The sequence below is a fragment of the Thermobia domestica genome, chromosome 4 (genome assembly GCF_964235325.1).
Source record: "Thermobia domestica chromosome 4, izTheDome1.hap1.1, whole genome shotgun sequence".
Taxonomy (NCBI): Eukaryota; Metazoa; Arthropoda; class Insecta; order Zygentoma; family Lepismatidae; genus Thermobia; species Thermobia domestica.
The window spans coordinates 15750217-15777689 of record NC_137457.1 but is presented as its reverse complement, the minus strand read 5'-3'; the positions used below and the strand labels follow the sequence as shown (position 1 = coordinate 15777689).

Sequence of the window (27473 nt, the reverse complement as noted above, 5' to 3'; positions counted from 1 at the left end):
ATAGGAGGCGCTGTTAAATTCGGATTATCGAACGTCAGTATAGTTTCTACGGAAATTTCAGACTTAAATCTAGGCCATAAGAAAAATTGCAAACGATTAAAACATGGTTTTATTTGTTTACTGATATACCTTCAAAATGTCGTACAGGGGTTCGAGGATATTTTCCAGTACGGTACACCCTATGTAATATTGTGCAACCCGCTGGAAAATGGAACACTGAACTGAAATGACAACTGACAGTAATAATAAACATTGAGCGAACTGAACTAATTTGGGCACCGCAGTGGCGGTCGACGGTCAAAGGAAATAAAACCACACCAGCGAGTGCAACAGTCATTGCATTTATAATTAATTGTGGCAAGTTTTGTTACAGTACACTGCGCATTTTACGCGAAATGTGTGAAATAAGGCCATGGGCATCAAATAATTAGAAATAGGTTCAACTATGAATGTGTCGATTAAAAATGGGACATGAGATAATCAGAAATAGATTCAACTCAGATCGTCCGAGGAGGAATGGAACATTAAATAATGAAGAGTATGTTTCATTATGAGCGTTCCGGAAAGGAGGAGAAATACAGTGAATAGGAATAGAAAAAAAAAAAAATCCAATACTCATCAGAAAGGCAAAATATCCACCTACTGAACACCGATAAAGGAAAGCTTGATTATGATTGGGTCGATATTACCAATTATGCGAGGACGTTCAAGTTATAACCGTAACTTTTTTCAGTTACATAGAGAAGACAACATGCGAAGCAATTACTATTCTTTTGCAAGATACTCCCCACGTACACGCTTGTTCCATACATATGGGAGTGCCCGTATCCCTGTAGCATAGATTTCTTTGGGACGATCTTTCAGCCATTTCAGGACATGCGTTTTGACTTTGTCGTCGGTGTGGAATTTTTGTCCTTTGAAGTGCTCTTTGAGGGGACCAAAAAGATGGATCGCAAAACGATAGATCGGGGCTATACGCGGGATGGTCTAGGATATCCCAACAAAGTTCGATTATAGCTGTGACCTTTGTGGTGGCCGTATGAGGACACGCGTTGTCATGCAGGATGATAGCGCCATCCTTCACAATTTGTAGGCGTTTTTGTCTCAAAACATCTTTGATCAGGAGGAGGTTGCTGTAGTACACTGCATTGATTGTGGCTCCGCGTGCCAGGAAATCAGTGCATATCACCCCATCTTTGTTCCAGAATATCATTAACATCACTTTGTCAGTGAATGCTTGTGCCTTGAATTTGTGTCGGCGGCGTTGAGTCTGGATGTCTCCACATGCACACAGCTCTCATCACAGGTGATTCTTGCGATTGTTTCCTGCAGTAAATGTTCGTTCCACACTTCCCATGCTGATGTTCGTTTTCGCACTCAAATCTGCCACATTGATGCGTCGATTACTGAGAATGAGCTACTTTACGCGAGGAATGTTGGTTTCGCTGACTGCAGTGGCTCGACGTGGAGTATGGGCCACGTTGAGAACTAATTCTCTTCCTGCCTTGAATTTTGAACACCACTCGTACACATGCGACTGAGAGTTCTTGGCCATATTACGCAAGATTTCACCAGGTTTCACGCCTTCCTTCAGGAGGAACTCGGTGATGCAGCACTACTTCACGCCGTTAGGGTTGTTGTTATTGTGCATAGCGCTCTCTGAGATTCTCCACAACTGTCCGTTGTCGCAGAAAAGTGTCAGGACTACCCTATTAGAGGATAGGAAACGGACGCCAAGCTGCGCACGACACCTGAAAAAAAAAAGAAAGAAATTTGTGTTAAAAGTTTGTTGTCACTCGTATCAACAACACAAACACAAGTTAGCGTAAAAACATATGTATATACAGTTTAGATATACATAGTACGCTCTGAATTTATGTGCATTAAAATTTGCGATTTGAATTGTTGAATAAAAAGGACTACCTTCTAATAAAGAAGAATTCATCACATAGAAAACCTAAATCAGAAATGAATAAGAGTGTAAGTAAAATGTGCTATTCTTAGGACAGCGTGTATGTAGTAAATTAGAAACTATTAGGAAAGACATAAATATCGATAAAATTTTTGCAATGTTCTTAAATTACGACTGATGAGAGACAGTCATCATGATAGGACAAAAGGGCTTAAATCATTTATGTTCTCCTTAGGATGAGTGTCCGAGTGTTATACTTGAAATATCAGAAGAAAAATTGACTCAGAAACATACTTGGTGAGTAATTCGAAATATTACAATTTCCATACGAAATATTCCATACGCTTGGTAATTAATTATATGAATACTATTTGTTGTAGCTTCCGAACTACGTATAACTTACGCATTCTGGATTTAAGGCTCGATTTTATTAGTATATTTAAGTTTCAATGTCGAATTTAAGCCTTTTCGGGTCACCTTTTAAAATTTAATGTTATTTCTCATACGCTGTTTAGAAGATGGGAGAAAAAGGGGTTTAGTGTGACACAGGCCGGTAGCCAGCTCAAAAATGTAGGGGGCGGGGCGATACAACCATATTATAGATCATTTGCAAGCTTACCGTGAAACTTTTAGGGGGGCCAGGAAAAATTTAGGGGTGCCCGGGCCCCCTCAAGACCCCTTTGAGTACGGGCGTGATGTGACACTTATCCTAATTGGTATATAAATCAGACCATATATATATAGTAATAACTGTGTTAGTTTCGGTAAAATATCACCACCTTCGTCAGGTATATTTCCTTTATGAAATTTTATCTTCATTAAAGTTAACGAGGGAGGATCAGAAACTAAGATTAGAAGGCCGATATTTCTGGACTTTCGTCTGTTATACAGAAATGAGAAGTGTAGGGTAATTTTAATGCATGGAGTTGGCAACAGTGCAGAGTTTCAGCCGCCCACCACCTATGGCGCTAGTTGTAGGTAAACACAAATGGCAACTCGTTTAGAAGACTGGTCTCATGAAGAAGTCCGCTCAGTTATTCGATTTCTGTGCGCGAAAGATGTAACCGCGGCTGAAATTCTCCGGCAGCTGGTAGAGGTTAATGTCTCGTGAGCATGTCGCAGAATGGTGTCGAAAGTTTGTGGCTGGTAGAGAAAACATCACCGACGACTAGTGAAGTGGCCGACCCAGCACGGCATCAACAAATTTGAACACAGCTCGCGTGGATTAACTGATTCAAGACAACAAGAAGATTACGTTACGGCATCTGATGACGAAGGAAGCAGTCGCTTCGCTTCAGACGAGGAGGTGAAACACTTCGTGACAACATAGCTGAACACGCACGCAAGGGCACGATTTTTACAGGAGGGAATCTTCAAACTCACCCCACGATGCGATACATCCCTCAACCAATATAGAGACTATGTCGAAAAATAACCTAATGTATGTACTATCTGTTCGCTGTATTGTGTTTGTGAAAAAATGTATAACTAAACTGCGCTGAAGAAACAGTCGAGTTGCGTATTATGGAATACTATTTTTGTTTCGCTTGTAACTCAGTTAATAATTGCACATTGAAACTAAAAGGAAAACGGGTATACACCTTATATATTTGGCTTTATTATGCATACCTTGATAAAGAAATATCGTTACAGGGGTGGGCCAAATTAACCATTGGAATACAAATGTATTGTAGAAAAGACATGAGTTTTCTGCTAAAAAAAAACAAAAAAAAAAAAAAAAGAATACAATGACAATATATGAAACTTCCGAATGCCAAGTCATAACAACGTGATTACTTGCAAAAGTCACAAATATAGTACCCTGCTCCAGCGCCGGCACAGTCATTGTGCGCCCACATTCAACATGATGAACACTGGACCCAAAGCTGTCTCCTTGCATCACCAGAAAATTTGCCGTAACAAAAAATACACTTAGCATTGTTGTCATCAGTCACTGTGCCAGGTAGATAGATAGATTCTGATGAATTGCCAGATTTGAAAGATACATCATAATTGCTCTTCTTAGAAATCTGCCACTAATTTTCTTCGATTTCTTCTGCATGGCACATCGAGAAGAGTTGAGAAACCCTCTTTTCCACACATTCATCAATTTGTTTTTTGCTTAACGTCGTAATAAGATTGTGTTTTGTAAGGAGACCCGTAGTAGTCGAGACGATTCCTCGTTTTGGTCCTCTATTGAAGCACGTAGACTACTATTCGTATTGAAGGGCAGCTGTATAAATGTATGTGCAATTGCTCAATCTCCGTAGATATTTTTCTCGGGCAACACGCAATATCATGCTTTCCTTGTAGACTATGCCATATTACCCTCCCCACCATCTTGGGAACGAAAGCGTTGTTAAACGCATTCGATGGCGTATAGAAGAATAACGCTTATCAAAACTATTACTCTGTATATTTATATCCAACGTCATAGCAAACAAAGAATTATTGTTTTATTACATTTCAATAGCAAGATACAGATTGTAAAACACTTACCTGTAAAAGTTTCCACGAATATGAAATCACACATTTTCACGTCTACCAACATAACGAATATCACAATCAGAGGGCATCATGGGAACGTGAGGTAGTAGTTTCTTTGCTCTCCGCTTGGAAGTAGCACATCACAGGCGAGATAATGAGGTATTCCATACTATCCGACTATTCCATAAAGTCCAACGTTCTTCTATAAGTGAAAAAAAACATTGGTAAAATAAAAAATCGCCTCTTGAAAACCTAAGATAAATATGAATCACATATACTAACAGTACCAAGACGCGATTGTTCAACTCATACCGAGTTAACCAGAGGTGGAGCATGACACATAGATCTCCAATTTTAACTTATCTCATTGTGGCCAATTTCTGACATATACTGTTTCTCCCGCAGAATATCTCTCTCTCTCTCTCTCTCTCTCTCTCTCTATCTATCTATCTATCTATCTATCTATCTATCTATCTATATATGTTCCACTGCAGGATGTGTAACCTTACTTTCTGATCACCCTCACCAGAGCTCAAATGAGGAAATTATCGCCGCAAGTTTTAGAAATATTCTATAGGTCACTCACGTGATTGTCGTGATCCTAGGCTGTTGGAAAAGATAATTTTGATATACCAGATTGTGTTACTGATGTACTAGCACATGTCCTCAGTGTGTTATCTTGAATGTATCTTCCGCCATCCATTTTGATGAATTCGTCCACAAAGCGAACGACGGATTCTTACTCTATAATAGTATTGAAATTTCTCCTGTGATATATATATATATATACAGTGGCGGATCCAGGATATGATCAAGGGAGGGGCTAAACCATAGTTTGCCGCTTTATCCAGTGTATACCTGAGGGTCGAGGGGGAACTATAGCCCCTATAGTCCCCTTGGATCCGCCCTTGTATATATATATATAATATTTGTATCTACCTTTAACTCTATTCAGTTCTATGGAGTCAAAGCGTGAAGATCCATCTGAAAGGAATATCACTTTCCTTTGCAACCATTGGCCCAGTAGTTTAGGATATTACTCAACTAACTCACAACCCAAGTAGCATTTTGGGTTGGAAAATTGTTGGGCCAACCGACCATAGTTGGTTGGCCAACGGTGATTTTGGCGGTACTGCAAATCGTTATGCCGACAATTATTTGCAACGTTGGGCCAACAGTAGATTGTGTACAGTTGACCAACCAACCAATAGACGACAGTGTGCCAACCATGATGGAGTTGGGCCAACGAAGTACCTACGAAATGCTAACGTGAAAATCACGGTTGGCCAACCGTTATTATACTACAATGGTAGAATGATGGCCCAAGAGTTTGCCAACAAGCATTACACTACAATGGGCCAACGAACATTAATTGTCCCTCATACTCACCCACCCCCTCTCCTCTCGTTCTTTTGCCATGCATTTCAGGCGCTTCTGTAATGCTGTACAGTACTCTTTTAGTTGTGCCTCGTATTTTGTAAGTATCCCCGGTGGATATGAGTAGTTACGCTCGTTGCCTTGTAATCAGGGCGTCCCGGGTTCGACTCCCGGTCGGAACAAGTGGTTCGGATCCCACATTAAACTGCAGTAGTTCCGTCCATCATCCCATGCAAGACAATGGCAAACAACCATGGGTTCACCTTGCTCAGAGACCTTCGGGCAGAATACCCATCATGTCTGTGATCTGCGGTGTAGCTAATTAATTTCATTTCAGTAACACGGCTATATAATTACATCTACCTCAACAGGAAAAGTGTTTTCTTGAGTATGTGTGTTACTGAAATGAAATTAATTAGCTACACCGCAGATCACAGACATGATGGGTATTCTGCCCGAAGGTCTCTGAGCAAGGTGAACCCATGGTTGTTTGCCATTGTCTTGCATGGGATGATGGACGGAACTATTGCAGTTTAATGTGGGATCCGAACCACTTGTCCCGACCGGGAGTCGAACCCGGGACGCCCTGATTACAAGGCAACGAGCGTAACTACTCATATCCATCGGGGATACTTACAAAATACGAGGCACAACTAAAAGAGTACTGTACAGCATTACAGAAGCGCCTGAAATGCATGGCAAAAGAACGAGAGGAGAGGGGGTGGGTGAGTATGAGAGACAATTAATGATCGTTGGCCCATTGTAGTGTCATGATTGTTGGCCAGTAATAGCTTAGAAGCTATGAGTTAGAACGTAAAGAGAACGATACCGCAAGGTTTTTGGCAAAACAACGGAAAAATAAGGGTGGGTGGAAGTGAAGGAAAAATTATCATTATGCGATAATAACAAATAAAAGCAAAGATTCTGACATGCCGTACAATCGTTAAATAGCTGCACAGTAGGACCAAAACTATATTTTAAAAAAGGAAAAAAACACTGGATAATACTGCGTTTAATTATTAAAAAAAAAAAGATTATGCCGAGTAGTCAGCTGTGATTGAAAATTTAAAAGAATATTTAGGAAATAATAGAATAAAATAATGTTATATAGTATAAAGAAACATTTTTATTGCACCATCTGTACACTGAAATACTCATATTACATCATATTCTCATGCAGGAGACCAAAAAACACATAATATGTTTCACAATAGTTGGATCACATTAACATAAAAAGTATCGTTACAAAAAAAAAAAAAGCTAAACTTGTTCCTGTAAAGAACTGCATTGCTTTCAATATGGTGTATTCATAAGATAACGTTTGTGATTACAAAACATAAAACTATGATTAAAAGAACTGAACATTTCTCTCAAAGTAAGTATTGCTTCCAAGAATTCGGAGAAGTATAAATCTATATCGTACTCATCAATTTACAGGATCAACGCTTTAAGTAAAAGAATATTTATTTTCACTAACCTTTTCTGCTGCATTCACAACCATCTGCAGGTGCCGTTTGAGTCAAGTGCAAACGAAATTCTCAATATTGATTTGTTGTTTTAGAAAATGCTCCTAATTTTACACTTACTTGAAATCAAATTTGCCTAGAAACGTCACCTAAGGGTGACTGTGTGTAAATCCTGCAGAAATTTTAACGAAAACAAATATTCCTTTACTTAGTCCAGTAAAAATTTTCAATTTGTTTTTTGGTCAGTTTCTCATAAACGAAAGCAGATAATGAACTGTAGATTAACATGATCGTAGTAATAGACCAGACGAAACTTGTTTGAATCATCTTCAGTGTTGCCATCTTTAGAAATTCCAGTGTTGACAGAATGCTAAAATCACAAAAATCTCGCTTAAGACAGACAATCTTGGATAGAACAATGAACTCAATAGCATTTAATGACAAATTATATTGACTTCCAACGCTGTGGATTACTTTTTAAATATTTTTTTTTTTCATTTGTAATAAACATAATTGTGTTTTTTCGTGTCATTCTGTATTATTTTGCTTACTAGAAAAGAAATAAAAATATATAAAAAGTGTTTCCAACGTTGGAATCAATATAATTTACCATTAAATGCCATTGAATTCATTGTTTTATCTGCTGTCTTAACAGAAATTTTTCAATTTAAATATTCTAAAAACACCGCAAATTTATAAAGATGGCAACATTGAAGATGATTTAAACTAGTTGCGTTTGGTAAGTTACATTTCATTCTGTTTTCGTTAATGAGAAACTGACAAACGAACCAAAGGTCCAGTCCACTCTTAAGGCATGGATCGTGTAAACTGGTCAGTAGGATGTTAACTCACGCAGCATGTGCAATATCTTGATGGTCAAGTCATATTTAAGAATATTTGATTTTTTTAATGATTTTGATGAAAATTAATTGACTTCTCCATATCGGTGGAAACTCGTTCAAGAATAAGCAAGAAATGAATACAACAAATGCACTCAAACTAATACTTACATGCTGCAGAAAAAGATTTAAGAAAAAAAAATCCGAACTAATCTTGGACCCTCTAGGAAATAGGACAATAATAGCACTCACAAATAGAATCAGTTTTCTCTTTGTGAGTGTTATTATCGTGGTATTTTCTTAGGGGGGCCAAGGATTAGTTCGGAAATGTTTCATCTTTTTCTGCAGCATGTTTTAAATGTAAGTACTTCTTAAACTTTTTAAAAGCATTTTGCCCTTCATCCTGATTACTGAATATTTGGTTTAGAATCTTAAAATTACTGCTGAAGTGAAGTGATTTCTGCTTGTCCTACTACTATTACTAAAAATTACCATCGTGCGAATTATTTCTTTATTCCTAAAAATAGACACTGATATATTTGAACGCTTGAAAGCAGTACTTATGTTACTATCGTCACTACTGTAGAACAAATTGGGGTTATGCACAAAGTTACACCACATCAATATATATACTTCGTGATACTACAGATATAGCTGAACTGCTTGTTTCTTGTTATCATTTTTAGCAATCAAAAAAAGGTTTTCATATTACAATATGGAACACAAACAAAAGATTTATTACAAACTGGAATAGGTAACTTGACACATTTTTTATACAGATCTGAAGAGTAAATAACAATTTGTCTTGTCTTAGTTGATTTTACTTTGAAGACACCTAGCTTGCTACTTTTTAAAGGCAATGTGTAAAAATCTGTCTTCTCAAGAACATCACATTCAAGAGAAAAAATCGGATAGATGGAAATATCAGAAATACTTTTTACTATTACAATGTCATTATTTTTCAGCATGAAACATGAATCTCCAGAATTTACGCTAACGACACACTGACTGTTATTTGGAAATGGTATGGACTGAATCCTGCCATTCGATGTGCGTATTACAAGTTTATTTACTTTCGATGTACTAGTTCACATTTAAAATTGCAGGCCATACTAACAGGATTGACCAATGCAATTTAACTTAATAGACTCAAGCAGAATAATCTATTAAGATGAACTCAAAAGTTTAGTCCCATAGAAGGCAAAGTAGTTATCTGCAAAATAGAAGGCATTGCTATTTTTTGTATTTTCTTTTTTAATGTTAACGAACTATTTTCGTTAATATATAACTCGTTTGAGGGTACAGTGCTCAGTAACTTGCTGCTTGGCAAAATCCTTTTATGAAAATCACGAAGGTACAATTATGGCATGTAGTGATTCCATTAGGTTATTATTTGATGTGTCTAAAAGATTCAGTTTTTAATTGAGATTTCTCAACAGTGCACAAATCATTATAGAAAGCACATTCTCAGCCGTAGCAGGGGTGTCCAAACTTCGTCCAAACAGGTACATACTCGGGACTTTAATTTTATGTAATGCCCAACCAAAAAGGGGGAGGTGGTTCTGATGATACGAATATTGCTTTAAAAATAACGGGAACATTAGCTGCTCAAAATCGTGTTCAAGAAACTAACCTCGAACTATATCCAGTACGTGTAATCCTTTGAGGGCTAGTTTATTGTTCTTCCCCGTCTAGTTGTGTCGTAGAGCCAGTGTATTGGTGAAGATTCTGGCAAGAATTCTTCTTGTAATATATTGAACTTTAGTCCCTCCTACAAGACTCAACGTTACCTCCTGAAAATGGTAAAATATCGAAATTACAAACGGAATCCATAGTGATAGGAAAGGTAATAATTTTTAAAAATAATGAAAAAATATTAATTTATAATTGAATATTGTGACTAAAATAAGTACATGTCATACAGAAATATTTAGTCATACTAGCGTAAAATGAACTAACACAATTGGAGGTTACTAAAGTAATTTAGGAGTTGGGTGGAAAAATGACCAGAGTCCCATAATAACTCTGTTGAACTCGGGTCATTTTTACATCAAATTCCTCAATTGTACACATTACTACAGACCATTGTATCATTTCTAAATAAAACTACAGATTGCTGCTCAAGACGCATATACAGTAATAATTGTCCTCATATTATTTCACTTAAGGCTCAGGTCAAAACAAAGTAGAGACAAGGATATTAAAGCTAATGGCCCTGGCATTACAGAGGTACACATAGTGACATTCTCATGGCGGACCATAAAACAGGGAAAATTTCATTCAGGATGGCTGGCCGCAGCACGAAATTTCCTTTGGCAAGACATTGTGACTGTTTTCCCTACTTTTTTCAGTACTGCTAAGCAAATGTCGAGATACTGCCATGCAGAACAGGGTCAATGCTTTTCTCCATTCTTGCCCCTCTCCTATTCCGGCCTGAAGAACACCAAATTCACTTTCCCCCGTACTTTGGATCACGATATATATATCGACATTTTAAGATTAGCGATGACCATATTGGAAAAAGGCGGATTTTACGGGTTGAGCTGTAACTGACAAGTGGCTAACAAATAAAACTAAGACAGAAAAAAAGTGTGCATCATAAATTCCCACCGGGAGGGGCTGTTTCATATTGTTGGCACATGGTTTACCGTTTTGAAAACTTGGCCACCATATAGAAAATATATTTAATGCATCCTAGTATCACGTTTGTTGAAACTTATAAAACCTCATTTCATACAATCATATACCAAATTTGCATATAGAAGACTTTCGTGTATTATAAAGCAGTGTACTTCTGACAACTGACGTAACTTCACAAAATGGCGACTCCTGACGAAATTCGAGAACTTCAAGAATGCCAACAAGCCATTTAATTATCCCTGCGGATCCATAAATCAAAATATATCAATTGACACTCGGTAAAATGTTATACCCCCTAAGCTTCCCATTACTCGATTTCGCAGCTAGATTAATATATAAACATGTTTAAAACGTAAGAGAAAGCAAAAGACACTAGCTCAACCTAAAACATAATTGTATTAATGCAATATATCTATTTGTAGCATACAGGGTGTCAGATTGATGCGTACAAAAAATTTAAGGGTAGATACCTGATGTCAAACTAAGAAAAAAAAAGTCATCTTGAATTTTAGCCAAAAGTTCATAGTTTCGGAGATATAAAGTGCTGAAAGTGCGGGAAAATGAATTTCAGAGGCCTATGGCTTCAAAACTATCAAACGTAGAGAGTTTAGCGTAACATCTTACAAAGGAAGTAACGTGCTCTATTTACAAATGGAGGTTTCAAAAGCCTGCAATGGGTGCAAAAGGAATTAGCGAAATATCCCCTTCGCACGCATTGCAGAGTTTTGAAACATGCAATTTTAAACAGAACAGGTAAGACTTACTTTGTGAGATATTAAACTGAACTCTCTACGTTGGATAGTTTTGAAGCTATAGGCCTGTGAAATACATTTTCCCACGCTTTCAGCACTCTATATCTTTGGAAGTATGGATTTTTTGTACGCATTAATCCGACACCCTGTACATAAGATACCATGACATATGACACGTACTCGATAAATACTTTTCCATTTTGAATGAATATCTAGCCATGATTTTATTCTCATTATCAAATATCAAATATTTAGGTATAAAGAGGTATCAGTAGAACAAATTAAGACAAGTTGATATATACCAGTGGAAAACTTGGTAGACTCTGCTGTATTCTGGCTTTTTTTTTTTAATGAAACTGATAGAAACGCAAAAATATTATTGGATATTATTTTTTAGAGCATTAAATTTCCTATAAATTGAAGAAAATTACAATTCTCTATTTTAAAAAAAACTGGTTCACGGATTGATGAGGTCGGACGACGTTCACCAAAGATTGCGTAACTTATTATTGATATTTTTTTAACTAGCATTTCTTTACAATATCATATCGTACTTTGTCCAACACATTAATGACAGGACACTATAAAGTTATTTTGTAAAGACTCAGTTTCAAGTTATTAATAAAGATTTAGGATGAAAAACTACTGTTTAAAAATTATATAGACCCTATATATATATATATATATATATATATATATATATATATATGGGGGGAGGTAAGGGTTTGAGATTATTTTAAAAAGCAAGGAAAATATTAACATATGTCACATGGCGTTTTGTAGTTATGCCTCTTTTAATATTATGTTCACATTACAATAAATAATTAGTAGCATAAATAGAGAACTAGGACCAATATCTCGGTAATTAGGCATGTCTACTAATATTCCTATTCAAAGTTGTTCACCTAAAAGGGAAACATTATAGAAATTTAAATAATACTAATAAAATTAAGTTTGCTGAAGGCTAGTTTAAAATAATTCCAATTCCAAAAGTGGTGCATTTGGTAAATGTTACGAAATTTTATACCTGTTGCAAATCATTACTTCAGAAAACTGAAATTTTCTTGATTTTTTTTTTTTAAATTTAACTAAAGTCTACCAAAAAGTTCAATAATATTTTTGCTTTCTCATCATAGTTTTTCCGAAAAACAATGCCCAAAGGACAACAGGGTTTCCAAGGTTCCCAACCATGACATTAATTCAACTCCGCAGTATAGCTTCTAATGCTATTCTCACCGTGTGTACCGAAAGCAGTAATGATTTCAGGGGTGGCCCGGGGAAAATTCCCCCCGGAGTTACAAGATTCCCCTCCGGGTGCTTGAAATCTTGGCGCAAATTTCTGTAAAACAGCTATTGTTTGAACGTCTTTCCCTCCCTGGGCATTGAAATTCTACCCCTGCGAAAATACTCTGAAATCATCACTGACCAAAAGTCACGTTGTTTCCAAATTGTTCCACTGACAAAGTTACTTTCTCTAAGCTATATTGGGTACGATAATGACATTCTGCCTATCTACCAGTCAGAGAGGAAAATGTTAGGCCATCCCTTGTATGTAGGAATGGGAAGTTCTGTAGCTGAATAATCAATAAAGTACAAGCTTACCAAATCCTTTGCATGATCTTTATCTGCTTGAATCCAATCTTCGAGACGGGCAACGTCCTCAACAGTTGAACACGGTAGTGTCAACTTAGGTGGTATAGTGGGGAGTGGTGCATCCTTTCGGAAATGGGCAAAGATAGCCTTCTGAGTTTCTTGTATATCCAAAAGTGTTGCTTCTATACGGGCAAGATGTCTTGCTAGTGTATCAAAGCCTGCAAATAAGGCAGAATATTTATAAACTGAGCCAGTAACGTGGAAATAATCAGTCTAGCGACGGCTATGAAGCGTAAAGAAGTAACCCATGTTTTAAAATTCAGCTTACTGACAAGAGTTTTTTCAGAGACTTAGCAAATGCGTCTTCAGTCAATAAGGATAACTAAAAAGACCGAACGAAGTAAGATCTTCTAGTTGAGTCGCTTCGCATTTCTGTTGTCTGTGTGGGTGGGTGTCTCACGATAAGTTACGAACGTTGTTAATAACAATTTTCTTTTTCCACATTTAACGAAAGCATTACCTTCTTCCACTGGGCCGATTTTTCGCTCCAACGAACTTGACCTGTCATTTGAACCAATAAACGATCTGTGAAAATTTCATTCAAATCGGTTCTCGTACGGTGATACACATTAAGACACCACACTAATGACAAAGGGGCTCCCCTTCCCTGTAGCCTAAAGGCTAGAGCGCTCGCCTTCTGCGCGCGTGGTCGCGGGTTCGAATCCCGCTGCAAGCCCAATGCCTTGGCTCAATTTCGTGAAGTGCTTCGGAGGATACTTTAAGCTGTCGGTTCCGTCTTTGACATAGCCTCGCTGCTGAGAGGGACGTTAAATTACTCACCTACCGAAATCGAAACAAATGTCAAACGACTCGACTAGGAGACCTTTGCTGGCCCATGGTCAATTATCCATCGTCATCCATTAAGTATATACTATTGCAATATACTAAGCCCTTCTATACTCCAGAAGTAAATAGGTAACTGGACTATATGCTTTAAGGGGGACAACAATTAGCCCTGACGTACTGATAATCAGTGAGAATGAACTGTGATTACATACAGTATGCAAGCTTGTAGAAGCCGTAATTCACGCTAATTAATGTGTAATCAACTACCAAATATATGATATAATGAAATTTGACAGATCATGCTTTCGTAGGTGACACAATGGCATAAATTGGGGGATTCTGCTGCTATCATGCGGTAAAGGGGACCACTGCATAAAGACCTTAGGCGAGGTTGTAAAGTAGAATGAAAACTACGATTCAGGAAGTTCCACATAAAAGGTAGCCGTATAAGAGGAAGCAGATTGACAGGAAGTTCCATAAAAAAAAAAATCACATTTTCTTGAACTGATATACCCATCTCAACCAAAATAACATTAAAATTTTCTAATTTCAAAAGTCGAAACTTCTATCCAACAGATTTTATTTACATCTCTCTCAGCTTTCAAGCATTTCTCAAATCTGCATATTCATCAACATTTTAATATTGTGTACATTTACACAAAGACGACACAAGACAAAACAATGAAAATTAATAGACACAGCAAATTCAAATATACGTCAAACAAATCTGAGGAATATGTTTTCTTACAAGTTTACGTCTGTGGTACGCTAATTTTTCTTTCTCTGCACTCGGTGCTAAAACATATGTGTACCATGGTTGTGTCCGGCATAGAGGGTTTACGCATTTATTTGCTACCTCACCTTTCAAGCTCAGACCTCACGACATTACAGCTCGCACAGGAAGACACCCACAAGGAAATACATAGTAATTAAACCTAACATCTCTAACCTAACTAACTATACTACCTTAACCTAAGAAAACATATACATAAGGCACTTTTATTAGGCACAAATTACGCTTTCATAGCTACCACAGATCCACAAGAACGTATTTGCTATCAGTGAATGTGTCGCTTTAAAATTTTCTCTTTCTAATTAAATACTGAAATATTTACGCAAATAAATATTTAAACTGTATCTGTAAATTATTTCGATGGGTATCCAAAATAAAGCAGCTGAGATCTGAACTGTTGATGATAATTTCCTGTTACCGGTAGCAAATTATGTACCTTTATACTAAACGTTAGCCGTGATTTTGTCAACATCCGTTACGAAAATTAAAACCTTGGAAAGATTAAGCAAAGAAAAAGCACATAGAGCACATAAATAAATAAATAAATAAACAGATAAATAGATAAATAAAAAATACATAATACTAACCCCTCAAAATTCTCGGTTAAGGGAATGACTAGACCAATGAACTCAACGGCATTTGATGTAAAATTATGGCTTTCAATACTGTGAACTACTTTTCGAAGATTTATTTATTTCATTATAATAAGCATAAGTCTACTCTTTTGCTTATGAAATCAAAATATTCTTGAAAAAGTAGTTCAGCACTGAAAGACATTATAATTTGTGCCGTTGAGTTCATTGTTCCGGCCATTCCCTTAACCGAGAATTTTGGGGAATGAATATTAAGGTAACACTGGAATTTCTACGGATAGCTACACTGCAGATGATTCAAAACATTCCTTTTTTTTCTTTTTTTTAAGCTTTATGATCATAGGAAGTTACATTTCATTATCTGCTTTCATTTATGAGACGACTTCAAATTTACTGCAAGTAGACCACGTGTTTTTTTTTTTTTTTTTTTTTTTCTTGCGGGAATTGAATACCCAATAATAATAACCCACACATACACGAAAGCACAAATAAACAGCATATTGTTCAGAAATTGAAACAATCTATTTATTTAAAGTGGATTTACTGACCAGTATCATACCATATCTTCTTAACTGCAAATAAATTCCATGTTTCTTCCACAGCCTGGTCTTCCCGCAGTGCTCTGTTGTATTTCGATGCTATTTTGAAAGGCGGCCAAAACGTTTCTTTTTTTCGAGGAGTAAGCAATTCTTCCCTCACAATAGCAAGGCTTCCATCACCAAATTCAACTACTCGATACATGGTTCCTAAACGAAAGGAACAAAAGCAGGTAATGGTAAAGTTGGTTTGGCTATTGTAGCATACGTGGAGATTCCATATCTTTGCGCTATACGTATCATCGGTACCTTATTACGAAAAAGTGGTAACATGATATGTTGGCAAACAACCAACAATGTACTAAGTTATCACCTCGAAGTAAATAAGGAAAAACTGTACATATAACACAAGAATATGAAATCTCCATGCATGCAGAAATTAACATTGGAAATAAATCTTCGCACACGCGCAAAAAGCCCATCGCTAATGCGCCTGCTCCCTACGGACGCATTCCTTCGCCAATGCTCGGGCCATCCTGCTGCGCTCCTGCCTTTGCTCGGTTTAGATTGCATTCGTGCTCTTTAGTGGCCGCCTAGCACAAGTTGGTTAGTGCCTTTTGCACAATCTTCGTACATGTGCATACCCACCATCGCTGACGCGCATGCTCCCGACATACGAACCTCCTCGCTGCTGCTCGGGTCCTCCTGCTCCGCTCCTACTCTGACGCGGTTTTGAAATACAAGAAGCTTTGAGTTAATATCTGGAAAATCGAGCATACAGATGCACAACTTTTTTCTTCACAATGCAGTCCTGTGATAAACTTTTTGAATGAATATTTTGATCATAGACAAAGAAATTTACGGCATTAATGGCGTATTGCCGGACCACTTTGAAAACTGAAAAAAAAGCACCACAATATACTGCATTCGGTCATATTTTGTTGGATTACATTAAGTTACGTTAGATGATGTTACTTCACGTTAGGGGCATAAAAGCTACAGTACAAAAATACATACTAACCTGTGCTAGGTGGCCACTAAAAGAACGAATGGTATCTAACCGAGCCAGGGTAGGAGCGAAGCAGGGAGGCCCGAGCGGAGCGAGGGAGTGCGTCCGAAGGGAGCAGAAGCGTCAACGACGGTGGGTATACGCGTAGCGAGGGCAGTGACAACATGTGGGTTTTGGCGATCGTAAAAATTTCAATAGCACTTGTCATTGTTTAATACTTGCAAGCTTCACTTGTTAACATACAATACAGCGTCTGTAGACTGTGCAAAAATACATTCCCGTTCAGTTAGAAGTCACTTAACTTCAAAACTGACGCTTGTAGCTAAACTTTTCCAATTTCAAGAAGAAAATCGTGTACAACAGCTTTCTTGTGTTTCCTTTCCTAAAATAAATACTCCGCTAAATAGCCCTTGAAATGCTCTTACTTCTTCTCCAACACCATGCCTTTCGCGCTACTATATCATATCAAATGTACCTCTCCGCGAAATAGTCCTTCCACCTCTACATACAGTGCCGCTTACATAATCAAAAACAACCAACAAAAACAACTTTCTTCACTTTTACTATTTCACTTACTTCACTTTCAGTCATTCTTCCTCACACACACAAATAAATCCTCCAACTTTTCCTTCCTACAGTTCACCTCACATACAATCAAAGTAGCTCATCCTTGCGTGAATTTGCCTCACGAAGTCAACAACAAACTAATCAGTCGCGTAAATAATCTTGTGTATTTTATAACGATTCAGTAACCTCAATATTAAAAACTGTGGCGGCAAGGTTCTAGATTACTGGTCCCCCTTCCCATTGAGCAGTTATAAAGACAGAAAACAACGTGCCTCGCGGGGCTCTAACCCGCCTTCACTCGCTGACGCTCGCTCGGCAATACTGTGTAAATTAAAGGTATAAACTTAAGCACAGAAAGAAACCAACCCAGCTACTAACCTACATGGTGGACCAGTAATCTAGAACCTTTCCAACTGTGGCCTATCTTCATCTCAGCTTAGTTAATATTTTCTCGAACCATGACTGGCCCAATAATTAACCAAATCAGAAAATGTTTTTAGTAGCCCTTCCTTGAGAGAAAGCTTACCGCAGGGGTTACATTAAAGTTTTAATCACGTACTTGCATCGGGTACGCCAAGGAAAAGTTTGAGAAACACTGGAATGAACTAATGTTTGTTAAGATTAGTTCCTTAAGTAAATACCCATATTGTATAGTAAAACATTTTTTATGTCAGGTTTTCCATTCTTCTCTCTCTCTCTGACACAAGCTCAGCGAACGAGTAGTCTCTACCATAACTCTCTACCACTCAAATTTTCCCCCATTCTCTCGTGAAAGAACCTCAATCTCGTGTCACAATAATTTAATTTAATAATTTATGATTATAATATCAACTTTACCGCCACCATAGTCCCTTGCAGTTCCCCGCCAAGAGATTTACTATCCCAGTATTATAATTGTGTTATATTTACTATATACAATATGTACATATGTATACAATATATACAATATGTGTACTCTCTTATTTATATATAATTATCTAACCTGTGATTTGTTTTGTCTTCAGATTCGCGATTACTGTACACTAAAACCGATTCAGCACGCAGCGTCCAGTACTTCAACCTTCAACTTCGCTGCACGCATTGCATCCCGGGAAGTGACAAAACTAACTTTCAACCCTCTTTGGGCCAACCGCTTGAATTTCAACGAAAACGACGTTACACATGTTACGGAGGACCAACATATGAGCACCGTTGGCAAATCGCGCATCCAGCCCTTCGGTGCTGTGTTAATTTTAATACGGAACGCCAACATTATGACAACAAATTAGAACATTGTCTTTCGATGCGTTGCCGAAACAACGATGCACCTACGTTGAACCACAGTTTTGTTTTCGCTTGTTGGCATCGATGGTTGATGGATTGTCGAATTTGCCGTTGGCATTTTGATAGTGGCTTTGCCAACGATACCTACAAATAGACAACGGTTGGCACACCATTTGACAACGAAAATGTTACTTGGGAAATGTTTTGACTTTTTTAATATACCGACACCGTGTTCGTGGTTTTTCTCGGAGTTTCCACTTTCTTCGTTATATCATTTTGTTCATTATCAACTCCTTAAGTCTGCCGTGGAACGTATAACTGAAAGATTTATTTAATTCTTTTCCTTTAATATACAGTTAACTAATAGAATATTTATGTGAAAAAATTCAATGAAATGTGTAGTTTCTTCTAGTTTCACCATAGTTATTGGTGCAGCTTTCGTCTTACTGGACGTAAACTATTCATACATTTGCCCGTAAAGAACGTCTAATAGCATCAAGGCGAATCGAATAACTAAATCCAAATAATTTTCTCTACCACAGAACATCCAATTCACTCGAGTTCAATTCGTTAGACAAATATCTCTATCCCCCGAATTTAATTGTGCCAGAGTCGCCCCGAAATTAGTTTAGTCTCATTTCAGACTAGTCCAAATCATTTTCTTCCACCCGATATAAAAGGATTTTTATTCTTCATGAAAATGGTCACTAAATTATTGGCCTCGAAAATGAATTATCTTCAACTGACATTTGAATGGTTTTCCCAAGTCAGAAAATTCATAGCTCGTATATCAAAAAATACGTCCGAACTTCGTATCCGGATGTCCAATGTTAAAAGAAAATAAGTAGGGGAAGTGGGGGTACAATGACCCCCTGGGGCAAGATGGTCACCCCTTTATATAGCGATGTTCCTCTGGTCACAGAGAATTGGTACTGCTTCACAAGCCGTAGTTAGTGTGGCACGAAGTGTTTAGAAAGGGAGACGTCACTACTTTCAATAGCGTGTGAAATAACCGGAGAAAACCATTTTCATGGTACGTCGGTATAAGTTGTTGCTGAAAAAAGTAATTACTTGAATAAAACATGGTACACACATAGGTGTTGAGAAAGGTCTGGCTATCAAACAATCATACATGATTTCATTGTGGAAGGTGGTGGATAGCAGATAAAGGGTTTTTGAAAGTTATATCGGGATTGGGACAAAATAGCCCCTTAAAATTGTACAAGGGACCCCGCGTTGAATTGAGCAGGGTACAAAATTACCCTGTGAATAGCATGAAGGTCAGTGCTTCCTGTGATCAAGCGTGTGTCCTTATTTTGTCATCTGTTGGCATGTTAGAGACCTAGTCAAAATTTTTTGATAGCCTCTCTATTCCACTTTGTATTTTCTTTTTTATTTAGCTTTATTTTAGTATTATTTTCGTTTCTATAGTTTTCCGCTCATTGTTTTGTAGTTGTACAACTGATTGTTTCATTAACATTCTCAATAAATAAGGAAACTAGCATTTTCTTATCGAAACAGAACATAATTTTGGTTGATATGTATATGTTCCAAGGATGGGGCCATTTTACTCAGGGGGTTGGGGTTAAACGGTAATTCACAATAGGTCTATTTATTTGCACATAGAACTTGTTTGATAAAACATTCATGCCTTCCACCTATTTACATATGTAGAAAAAAGAAGAAAGAATATTGTACTGCAAAATCATCGACTTTCCATTCATAGCAACGTTGCTATTTCAATTTCAACCTTAAGGTGTCTATTATGCCCCCACCTTCCCTAAAAATAACAAAATGTTAATCCTCATATTCACCATTCGAAGTAGAATTTGTCAAAAGTACTGTATTTTTTAAATGTATAGTGTAGGATAACGTTTCCCAAACTGTGCTCGGCGGACCTGAAGTGCTCCTCTTAAGTCTGTCTTTGGGTTCTCTTAGATTGAACATTAGTTCAGAGAAGCCAGTGAAATAGAATTCAAATCAATTGCGTATCACACACTATATAGCTGAAAATCTTAAACATGTATAGATTATATAAGTAATACGAGGCGTACCGTAAGACCGGGTTACTTTGCACACGATTTAAGGAATTTTAAAGAAAATCGCATGTAATTTACAAACATAATGATTTACAATACTTTATTTTAAACATATAATAGCTAGATATATGTGAAAAACATTCGTGCAAGTTCACTAGTAAACATTCGATATGACCATAGTTATTGAAACATAAACTTTGGTGGAGGCGAAGTGGCTCAGTGGTAGAGCGTTCACCTCCGGTGCTTGGGCTCCCTGGTTCGATCCCAGCTCGCGCCGTGTGGACTTTTGTGGTAGACAAACACCGTGCTCGTGGGTTTTCTCGGGGTCCTCCCGTTTCCTCCCACTTTCTTCATTCCACCGTTTCATTCATTTCTCATAATCACCGTCTCGTTTAGCCTACTAAAGATTTCATTTAATTTAGTTTCATAAACGTTGGTGCAAAGTAACCCCACAGCTATGGGGTTACTTTGCACAACATACAAAAAAGTATGTTAGCATACGAATATAACGTTTCTGTGCAATGTTTTCCCATCAGTATTTATACATTTCACTTCCTACACAAAACTGCGTGCAGTCTACAAATATTGATATTAGAATGATGGTACCGGAATCGGTACTTAGTGTGAATTACCAATATTTGTGAAGAAAATTATGTATTTTCTGGTACCGGCACAGGAACCAGATTGTAATAGTTTAGCGTATGTCCCACACAAATACCAACTCAGGAACAGAAAAAAAAAATCCCCGTTAACTGATTTGCCTTGGTTATTCCTTATGTCCAAGAATATCATCCCAACCGTAATTAGTGGAAGATATACGGGGTTTGGGACTTTTAGGCTGAAGTCCACCCAAATTGCATGATTTTTTTTAAAAAAAATCTAACGTTAGTCATTCCTATGCGTATAAGCATCAAGCCCGCCTAAAAGTCTAGTTATTTCTAAAAAAAAAAAATCCTTTGTGAATGAAGCCTCTATCAAACTATTTTTCTAGATCCGCCACTGTTTATACTTTATTTTCCAACAAGAAATTCATTCCTTCATCTACCTAAATAGGAAATTTACCTAAATTTAGAATGCAGGAGGTTCCAGTAGTAATAATTTCCTATCTAAGCGGTATTTTGGACCGGTGCAAAGTAACCCCGAGTAGAGAGTGAAACTTCCTTCTCTCAGTTCTACTCTTTTTATAACTTTAAAACCTTTCACATTTCAATTTCAACTATTACATCAAAGTTCATTATACATAGTAGTATTCTACGAAACTGACTTAACTTTGACGGAAATTCTTGTAGGTGATACCTTTCAAATTTTGTCGGCCTTTACAGTGACTGCTTTCCATACCTCTACAACAACGAACCCTTCCGGTAATTAGAACTGATGTTAACCACCAACATTATAACCAAAATACAGTTAGATGTTCTATCTAACGGTGGCAGTTAACACTTCCTTTTTACTGACCATGGTTTTGCCGACAGAGAACTATGAAACTCTTTTCACATTTTGCAGAAGAGAGCCGATTTTTTTTCCCCGCGGGTTGGCAACATCGATTATGTTGAGCATGTGCGTGAGTATTCTGTGCTTACAACAGAGATAGAATAGGACTAGCTCAGGAGAGTAATGCTCCCGGAAGTAGGAACGAAAAACACAGTTCTGATTGGTTGGCGTTATCTATGTCTTGCCACGTTGCCTTCAAATAACAGAATTCAAAGGATTGTCGTTGTCGGTCTTCGTGGCCGAGTGGGCTAGCGCTATATACTAGTAATAACAATCTCTTTTGGCGTGAGTTCAAACCCGGCCCCAGGAAAGTTTTTTTTTACATTTTTTAAAAGATTTTTATAACTCTTTTTAAATTAAAATAATACGAAAATAATACTCAAAAATGTGATTTACTTACTTTTGTGCAGATAAGTAGTAGTAGTAGTAGGAACGGGTTAGAAGCCCCGCCGGGCTCGTTTTGTTCCCCTTGTACTCCATGATATAAGGCTCGTTTTGTTCCCGTTGTACTCCATGATATAGATTTTGTGACAACTTAAAACAACTGGCTAGGATAGCGCGTAAAACAGCTGGCTAGAGTAGCGCGCGAAAAAACGTACTTCCGGGAGTATTACTCTCCCGAGCGGGTCGTGATAGAATCGTCCGAGTGGAGTTGCAGTGCGAATAGGTGCGGGTAGCAGTAAAGTGAAGTGGCTGCCGTAATACAAAATCCCGCCAAATGTGAAGTGAGACCTGTCATACGATTTCTGAACGCCAAAGGACAGAATGCTGTTGACATTAATCGGGATTGTGTCCCATTTACGGACCGACAGTAATGAATGAAAAGATGATCATACAATGGCGCAGTGTGTTTCGGGAAAGGCGTTCAAATGGTCACAACGATGAACGGTGACTGAAGGCCTAGTGCTCAGGAGGACGAACTGATGAAACGCGTTTACGAGAAAATGCGATCGATCACAATATCTAAGCTCACCAAAGAGTTTCCAGAAGTGTCTGTGAAAACAGTACATCGAATTATGACTGACAAGTAGGTTATCACAAACTGTGTGCGACGTGGGTGCCAACAATGCTGACTGACTCTCACAAAGGGCAAAGAAGGACAGTTGGACGTGATTGTTTTGTGCCATTGGGGGAAGGAAGAGAATGACCTCTTTTCTCATATAGCCCTTATAGCTCCGATTTTGCCCCCAGCGATTTATTTCTTTTTGTTCACCTGGAAAAGTGGCGTGCATCGAAGAGTTTCAACGACAGTGAAGTGTTCAAGACATCAGTTCAGGACTGGCTGTATTCTCAGGTGGCAGATTTTTATACAGAGGGTATACAAAATAGGGATGGCCACAACCGGTTTTCGGGTCTAAACGGATCTGGTTCTAGAAGATCCGGTTCAGGAACCGGTTTTACGGATCCAGGTCTGGAACCGGTTCCTAAGATCCAGTTCCGGAACCGGTTTTTCAGATCCAGATCTGGAACAGGTTCCTAAGATCCGGTTCTGGAACCGGGTTTTCAGATCCAGGACTGGAACCGGTTCTTAAGATTAGGTTCTGGAACTAGGTTTTAAGATCCAGATCTGGAACCGGTTCCTAAGATCCGGTTCTGGAACCGGGTTTTCAGATTCAGATCTGGAACCGGTTCTTAGGATCCGGTTCTGGAACCGGGTTTTCGGATCCAGGTCCGGAATCGGTTCTAGAACCGGTTCTGAATACCGGATCTCCGAGAACCGGTTCCGCCGGAACCGGAACTTTGTGGCCATCCCTAAACAAAAGCTTCAGAGTACACAGAGGCAGCGGCGCAAATCTGTCTTCAAGATTAAGGGGAACAAGTAAGACCGTTTTCTTTTTACTTTCTTTGTTTTCTTTTCTTTTTTTCTTTGTTAAGCGATGCTCAAAATATTTGTGAAGTTGAAAAACAATGTTGTGGAGGATCAGGGAAGCAAAGTTGTCTTCAACATTAGGAGGCGGGCAAATTTGATGCTTATTCTGGGGGGACATCAATTTCATCTCACTTTCCTTTGTGGCAGTTTGACACAAATCATCACATTTCCCCCCCAAAACACATTTCAAATCGAATTATGGGGGGGACAGACCCATAGTTCCAAGATTGGAGGGGACATGTCCCCCTCATCCCCTCTGGGATTTGCGCTAGTACACAGACGGCATACACTACCAGAAATATGTGGAGGTTCATGGTGACCAAGGGCGCCGATTTCTCTGTAAATTTGGGGGGGGGCATTCAGATGCATAAGGTATATATATATGAAGATTTTAAGACAAATTGCACTCAAATTATGCCAAATATTGTATATTCATAAATACAATAGGGGGCTACATGAGGTTTGGAGGGCCCGGGCCCCCCAGGATCGGCGCCCTTGATGGTGACTACGTCGGAAAATACTTGGAAGCCTTCAATTTTAAATAATAATAATAATAAAAAACTTATTTCTAAATGTATTGCAATGTTGAGAGTGTTCTGTACAGTGTGTCAGTGAAAAAAAAGATTATGAAACTCTGACATAATTCATAACTAATTGCGATAAGCTGAACACTGTAGCTCAGTGGTAAAGATCTTACCTCTGGTGTGTGGGGTATCTGTTGCAATCCCAGCTTGTATGAACTAGGCTTTGTGGTGGACAATCACAGTGGGTTTCGGCGATGTTCTCCCACTTTCTTCGTTCCATCATTTCGTTGATCCTCATCAGCACCGTCTCCGTTATCCTCCTAATATAATCGTGGAACGTTATAATTCAAAAGGAAAGAGAGGGGGGAAAAGCAAAATTTACACTCAGGTAGATGGAATTTCATCCATTGTTCTTGCGATTAGGAATCATAGAAACATAATATATTTATTGTTGTAATAACAGTGCTAAAGAATGTTGTGCATAATGCATAGCCAAACATCTTACTGTCTAACACACAGCAAAAAGTTTGTCCCGGTTGTTGTATTTTTGAAGTTGAAGAAGTTCCATAGAAGAACAGAATCACGTAATGGCTGAATCATGAAACAAAGTTTCCACGTAACACATGATAAGACAACGGTTTGTAAAGAAAGCTGGAACCGTTTTCGCAACAGCGACGTTTGTGTAAGCTCTATATTTATCAATATTTCGTTCGATATTTATAGCTGTTGCTAAGATATTTTAATTATTAGATCTTTAGTTGTAGCATAACACTTTAAACACTAAGTGCTGTAACTCCTGAACTTCCTATTTCCACCGCATGGTGGTGCTGGCGTACTTAGGTCCGAACGAAGCGGCGCGTGAATTATAGCGATTTTTATTTCTTATACTTCAACATATTATGAGTACAGATCATTATATTTGTTTTTGACTTTATGTACAATCTTGACTTCATTTCCCTAGTAAAATCAGGGATGGGCACGAGTCGAGCTAAAACTCGACTGGACTCCAAACTCGATGCGAATTCGAGTCGAGTCAAAGGTAATTTTCTCAAATCGAGTTCCGAGCCGGGTCATTGTTTTGAGGTCGAGTTTCGAGTCGAGTCGAGTTTGATAAATGCCTTGCTCGTTCAGCTCGTTTTAACTCGTTTTGAAATAATTGCCTTATTAGACTGGAAAGCAAAAGGCATGAGAAATGTAAGCAGTAATTTGGAATATTTTTAGTGTTGCTCACGAGATGGGACACTGTTCGCATCTCGTCTCGTCTCGATTAACGAGACAACAATACGTTTTTTAACGAGACAGCCTCAAATGTCGTGAGCGCCAATATAAGTATATACTGTAGTTCTTACCATCAAGACTGAAAGATGCACGGTCGAAATTTTGAGCCCAAGCAGAAGCCCAACCCGATGTTGGTTGAACTGAGCAACAGCTCGAGCCGGCTCTTTTGAGATGAGCCACCGACACGGCTTAGGTGAGCCATCGGCTTGAGCCGGCTCGGTTGGATGGGCTGTTGGCTCGGGTCAATAGTGAATGAGCTGTGAGCCGAGCCACTCGAGCTGTTGACAACCCTAAACCGTTGACAACCCGAGCAGTTTTGAACGTGTTTGGCCTGCGTTCTATAACTTTTAACAATTTTTGGCTCGAGCGCTAATATTTGCTCCTCCGAAACTCAAACCCAGAACCTCGTGAACGATGTCCTTGGCTCCTATACTTCACGACTACCGAGGTCAGCAGTCAACTAGTTTTTAGTACTCAGCTACAAACCGCCTATTCTTTATGTTTATACACGGTGTTATAATAATAATAATAATAATAATAATAATAATAATAATAATAATAATAATAAGAGTTGTAGTAGTAGTGGTAAGTATCATTGATAATTATATTGTCTATGTAGGATCCTTGAAAAAAGTACTTGAAACTACACACAGCATTTGGCTCGACTCGACTCGAAACTAAAGTCAAATTCGAGTCGAGTTGGAAGAAATTTTTCTAGCCGAGTTCTCGAGTCGAGCTCAAAGATGTCTATTTCCAGTCGAGTCGAATCGAGTTTTAATGAAAACTCGCTCGTGCCCATTCCTAAGTAAAATATTTGGGCACAAGAAATAAATCACACTTCATATGATGACATATTAACATCAATCAATATCTGAACAAGTACACTCTGTAAAGAAAAAATAGCGACACTTCAATTCTCAAGGTAACTTACACAGAAAACCATAGTTCCAGCCGGCTAGAAGAGGGATAGAAGGAAATTATGAGTGTGATCATTCATTTGCATTATCTGTGACACTTATGGTGTACAATGCGTTTACTAATTATTTACGTATCAGTAATATTCTCTCTAGATGGCACCTGAGAGCGTCTCGTAAATTATTGGGGTGAGAATTCTGCATTGCATTTGTGATGTGTAGGCCCAGGTAATTAGCATTTTGTGATTGTTGTATGCTTTGTCATTGTTTGAACAGTGTCAAGTGCTAATATTGTTGTTGTGCAGCGTTGTTTTTGTATGATATTGTAGCTACATGTGGACTGTAAACAAGAATGATTGGTAAGAAATGTGACTTGTCGTCACGTGAACAAGACATACTTCTTGCTTTGCACAGCTAAGTTACATCTCTAAGGGAGATGGCTGGAATACTCAAAATTCACCATTCGACGGCAGAAAGAGTAATTCACAAGCAAAAATAGTATAAGAAATCATCCCTTCGTCAACAGTGTAATAGAAAAAAGAAAGCATCACCCAGAGCAGATCGCCAAATAAAATCAATAGCACTGCAGAATTAAGGAATGACTTCGCCAAAAATCGTTTTCATCTTGAAACTGCAGTCACTCCTGCGACTGTATTGTCTTAACTGTATGAGGAGGATATTACG

General features: G+C 38.1%; 2 protein-coding genes across 3 annotated transcripts in view; one reads left to right on the top strand and one right to left on the bottom strand.

Annotated features, from left to right (window-relative positions):
• Positions 1-120: 120 nt before the first annotated feature.
• LOC145683746 (uncharacterized) lies at positions 121-18642 on the bottom strand. 2 transcript variants are annotated; one of them, XR_014131175.1, is made up of 6 exons: positions 18393-18642; positions 15847-16044; positions 13076-13284; positions 9715-9874; positions 4412-4601; positions 121-1751 (listed from the first exon to the last, which is right to left on the bottom strand). XR_014131175.1 is itself a non-coding variant. In XM_081755278.1 (4 exons), the coding sequence occupies exons 2-4, from the start codon at positions 16037-16039 to the stop codon at positions 9773-9775; spliced, it is 504 nt and encodes a 167-aa protein (XP_081611404.1). In that variant the 5' UTR covers positions 16040-16044; positions 18393-18641; the 3' UTR covers positions 6891-9772. The 2 variants fall into 2 exon arrangements, 1 of the variants encoding a protein (XP_081611404.1); XM_081755278.1 differs by lacking the exons at positions 121-1751; positions 4412-4601 and having other exon boundaries at positions 6891-9874; positions 18393-18641.
• Positions 18643-25073: 6431 nt separating this feature from the next.
• LOC145683256 (mitochondrial adenyl nucleotide antiporter SLC25A24-like) overlaps positions 25074-27473 on the top strand; it is a 69626-nt gene continuing 67226 nt past the window's right edge. Inside the window, exon 1 of the mRNA XM_081754628.1 lies at positions 25074-25279. Coding sequence (XP_081610754.1) covers positions 25196-25279 — 84 coding nt within the window. The 5' untranslated portion in view covers positions 25074-25195. The remainder of the gene's footprint in view (positions 25280-27473) is intronic.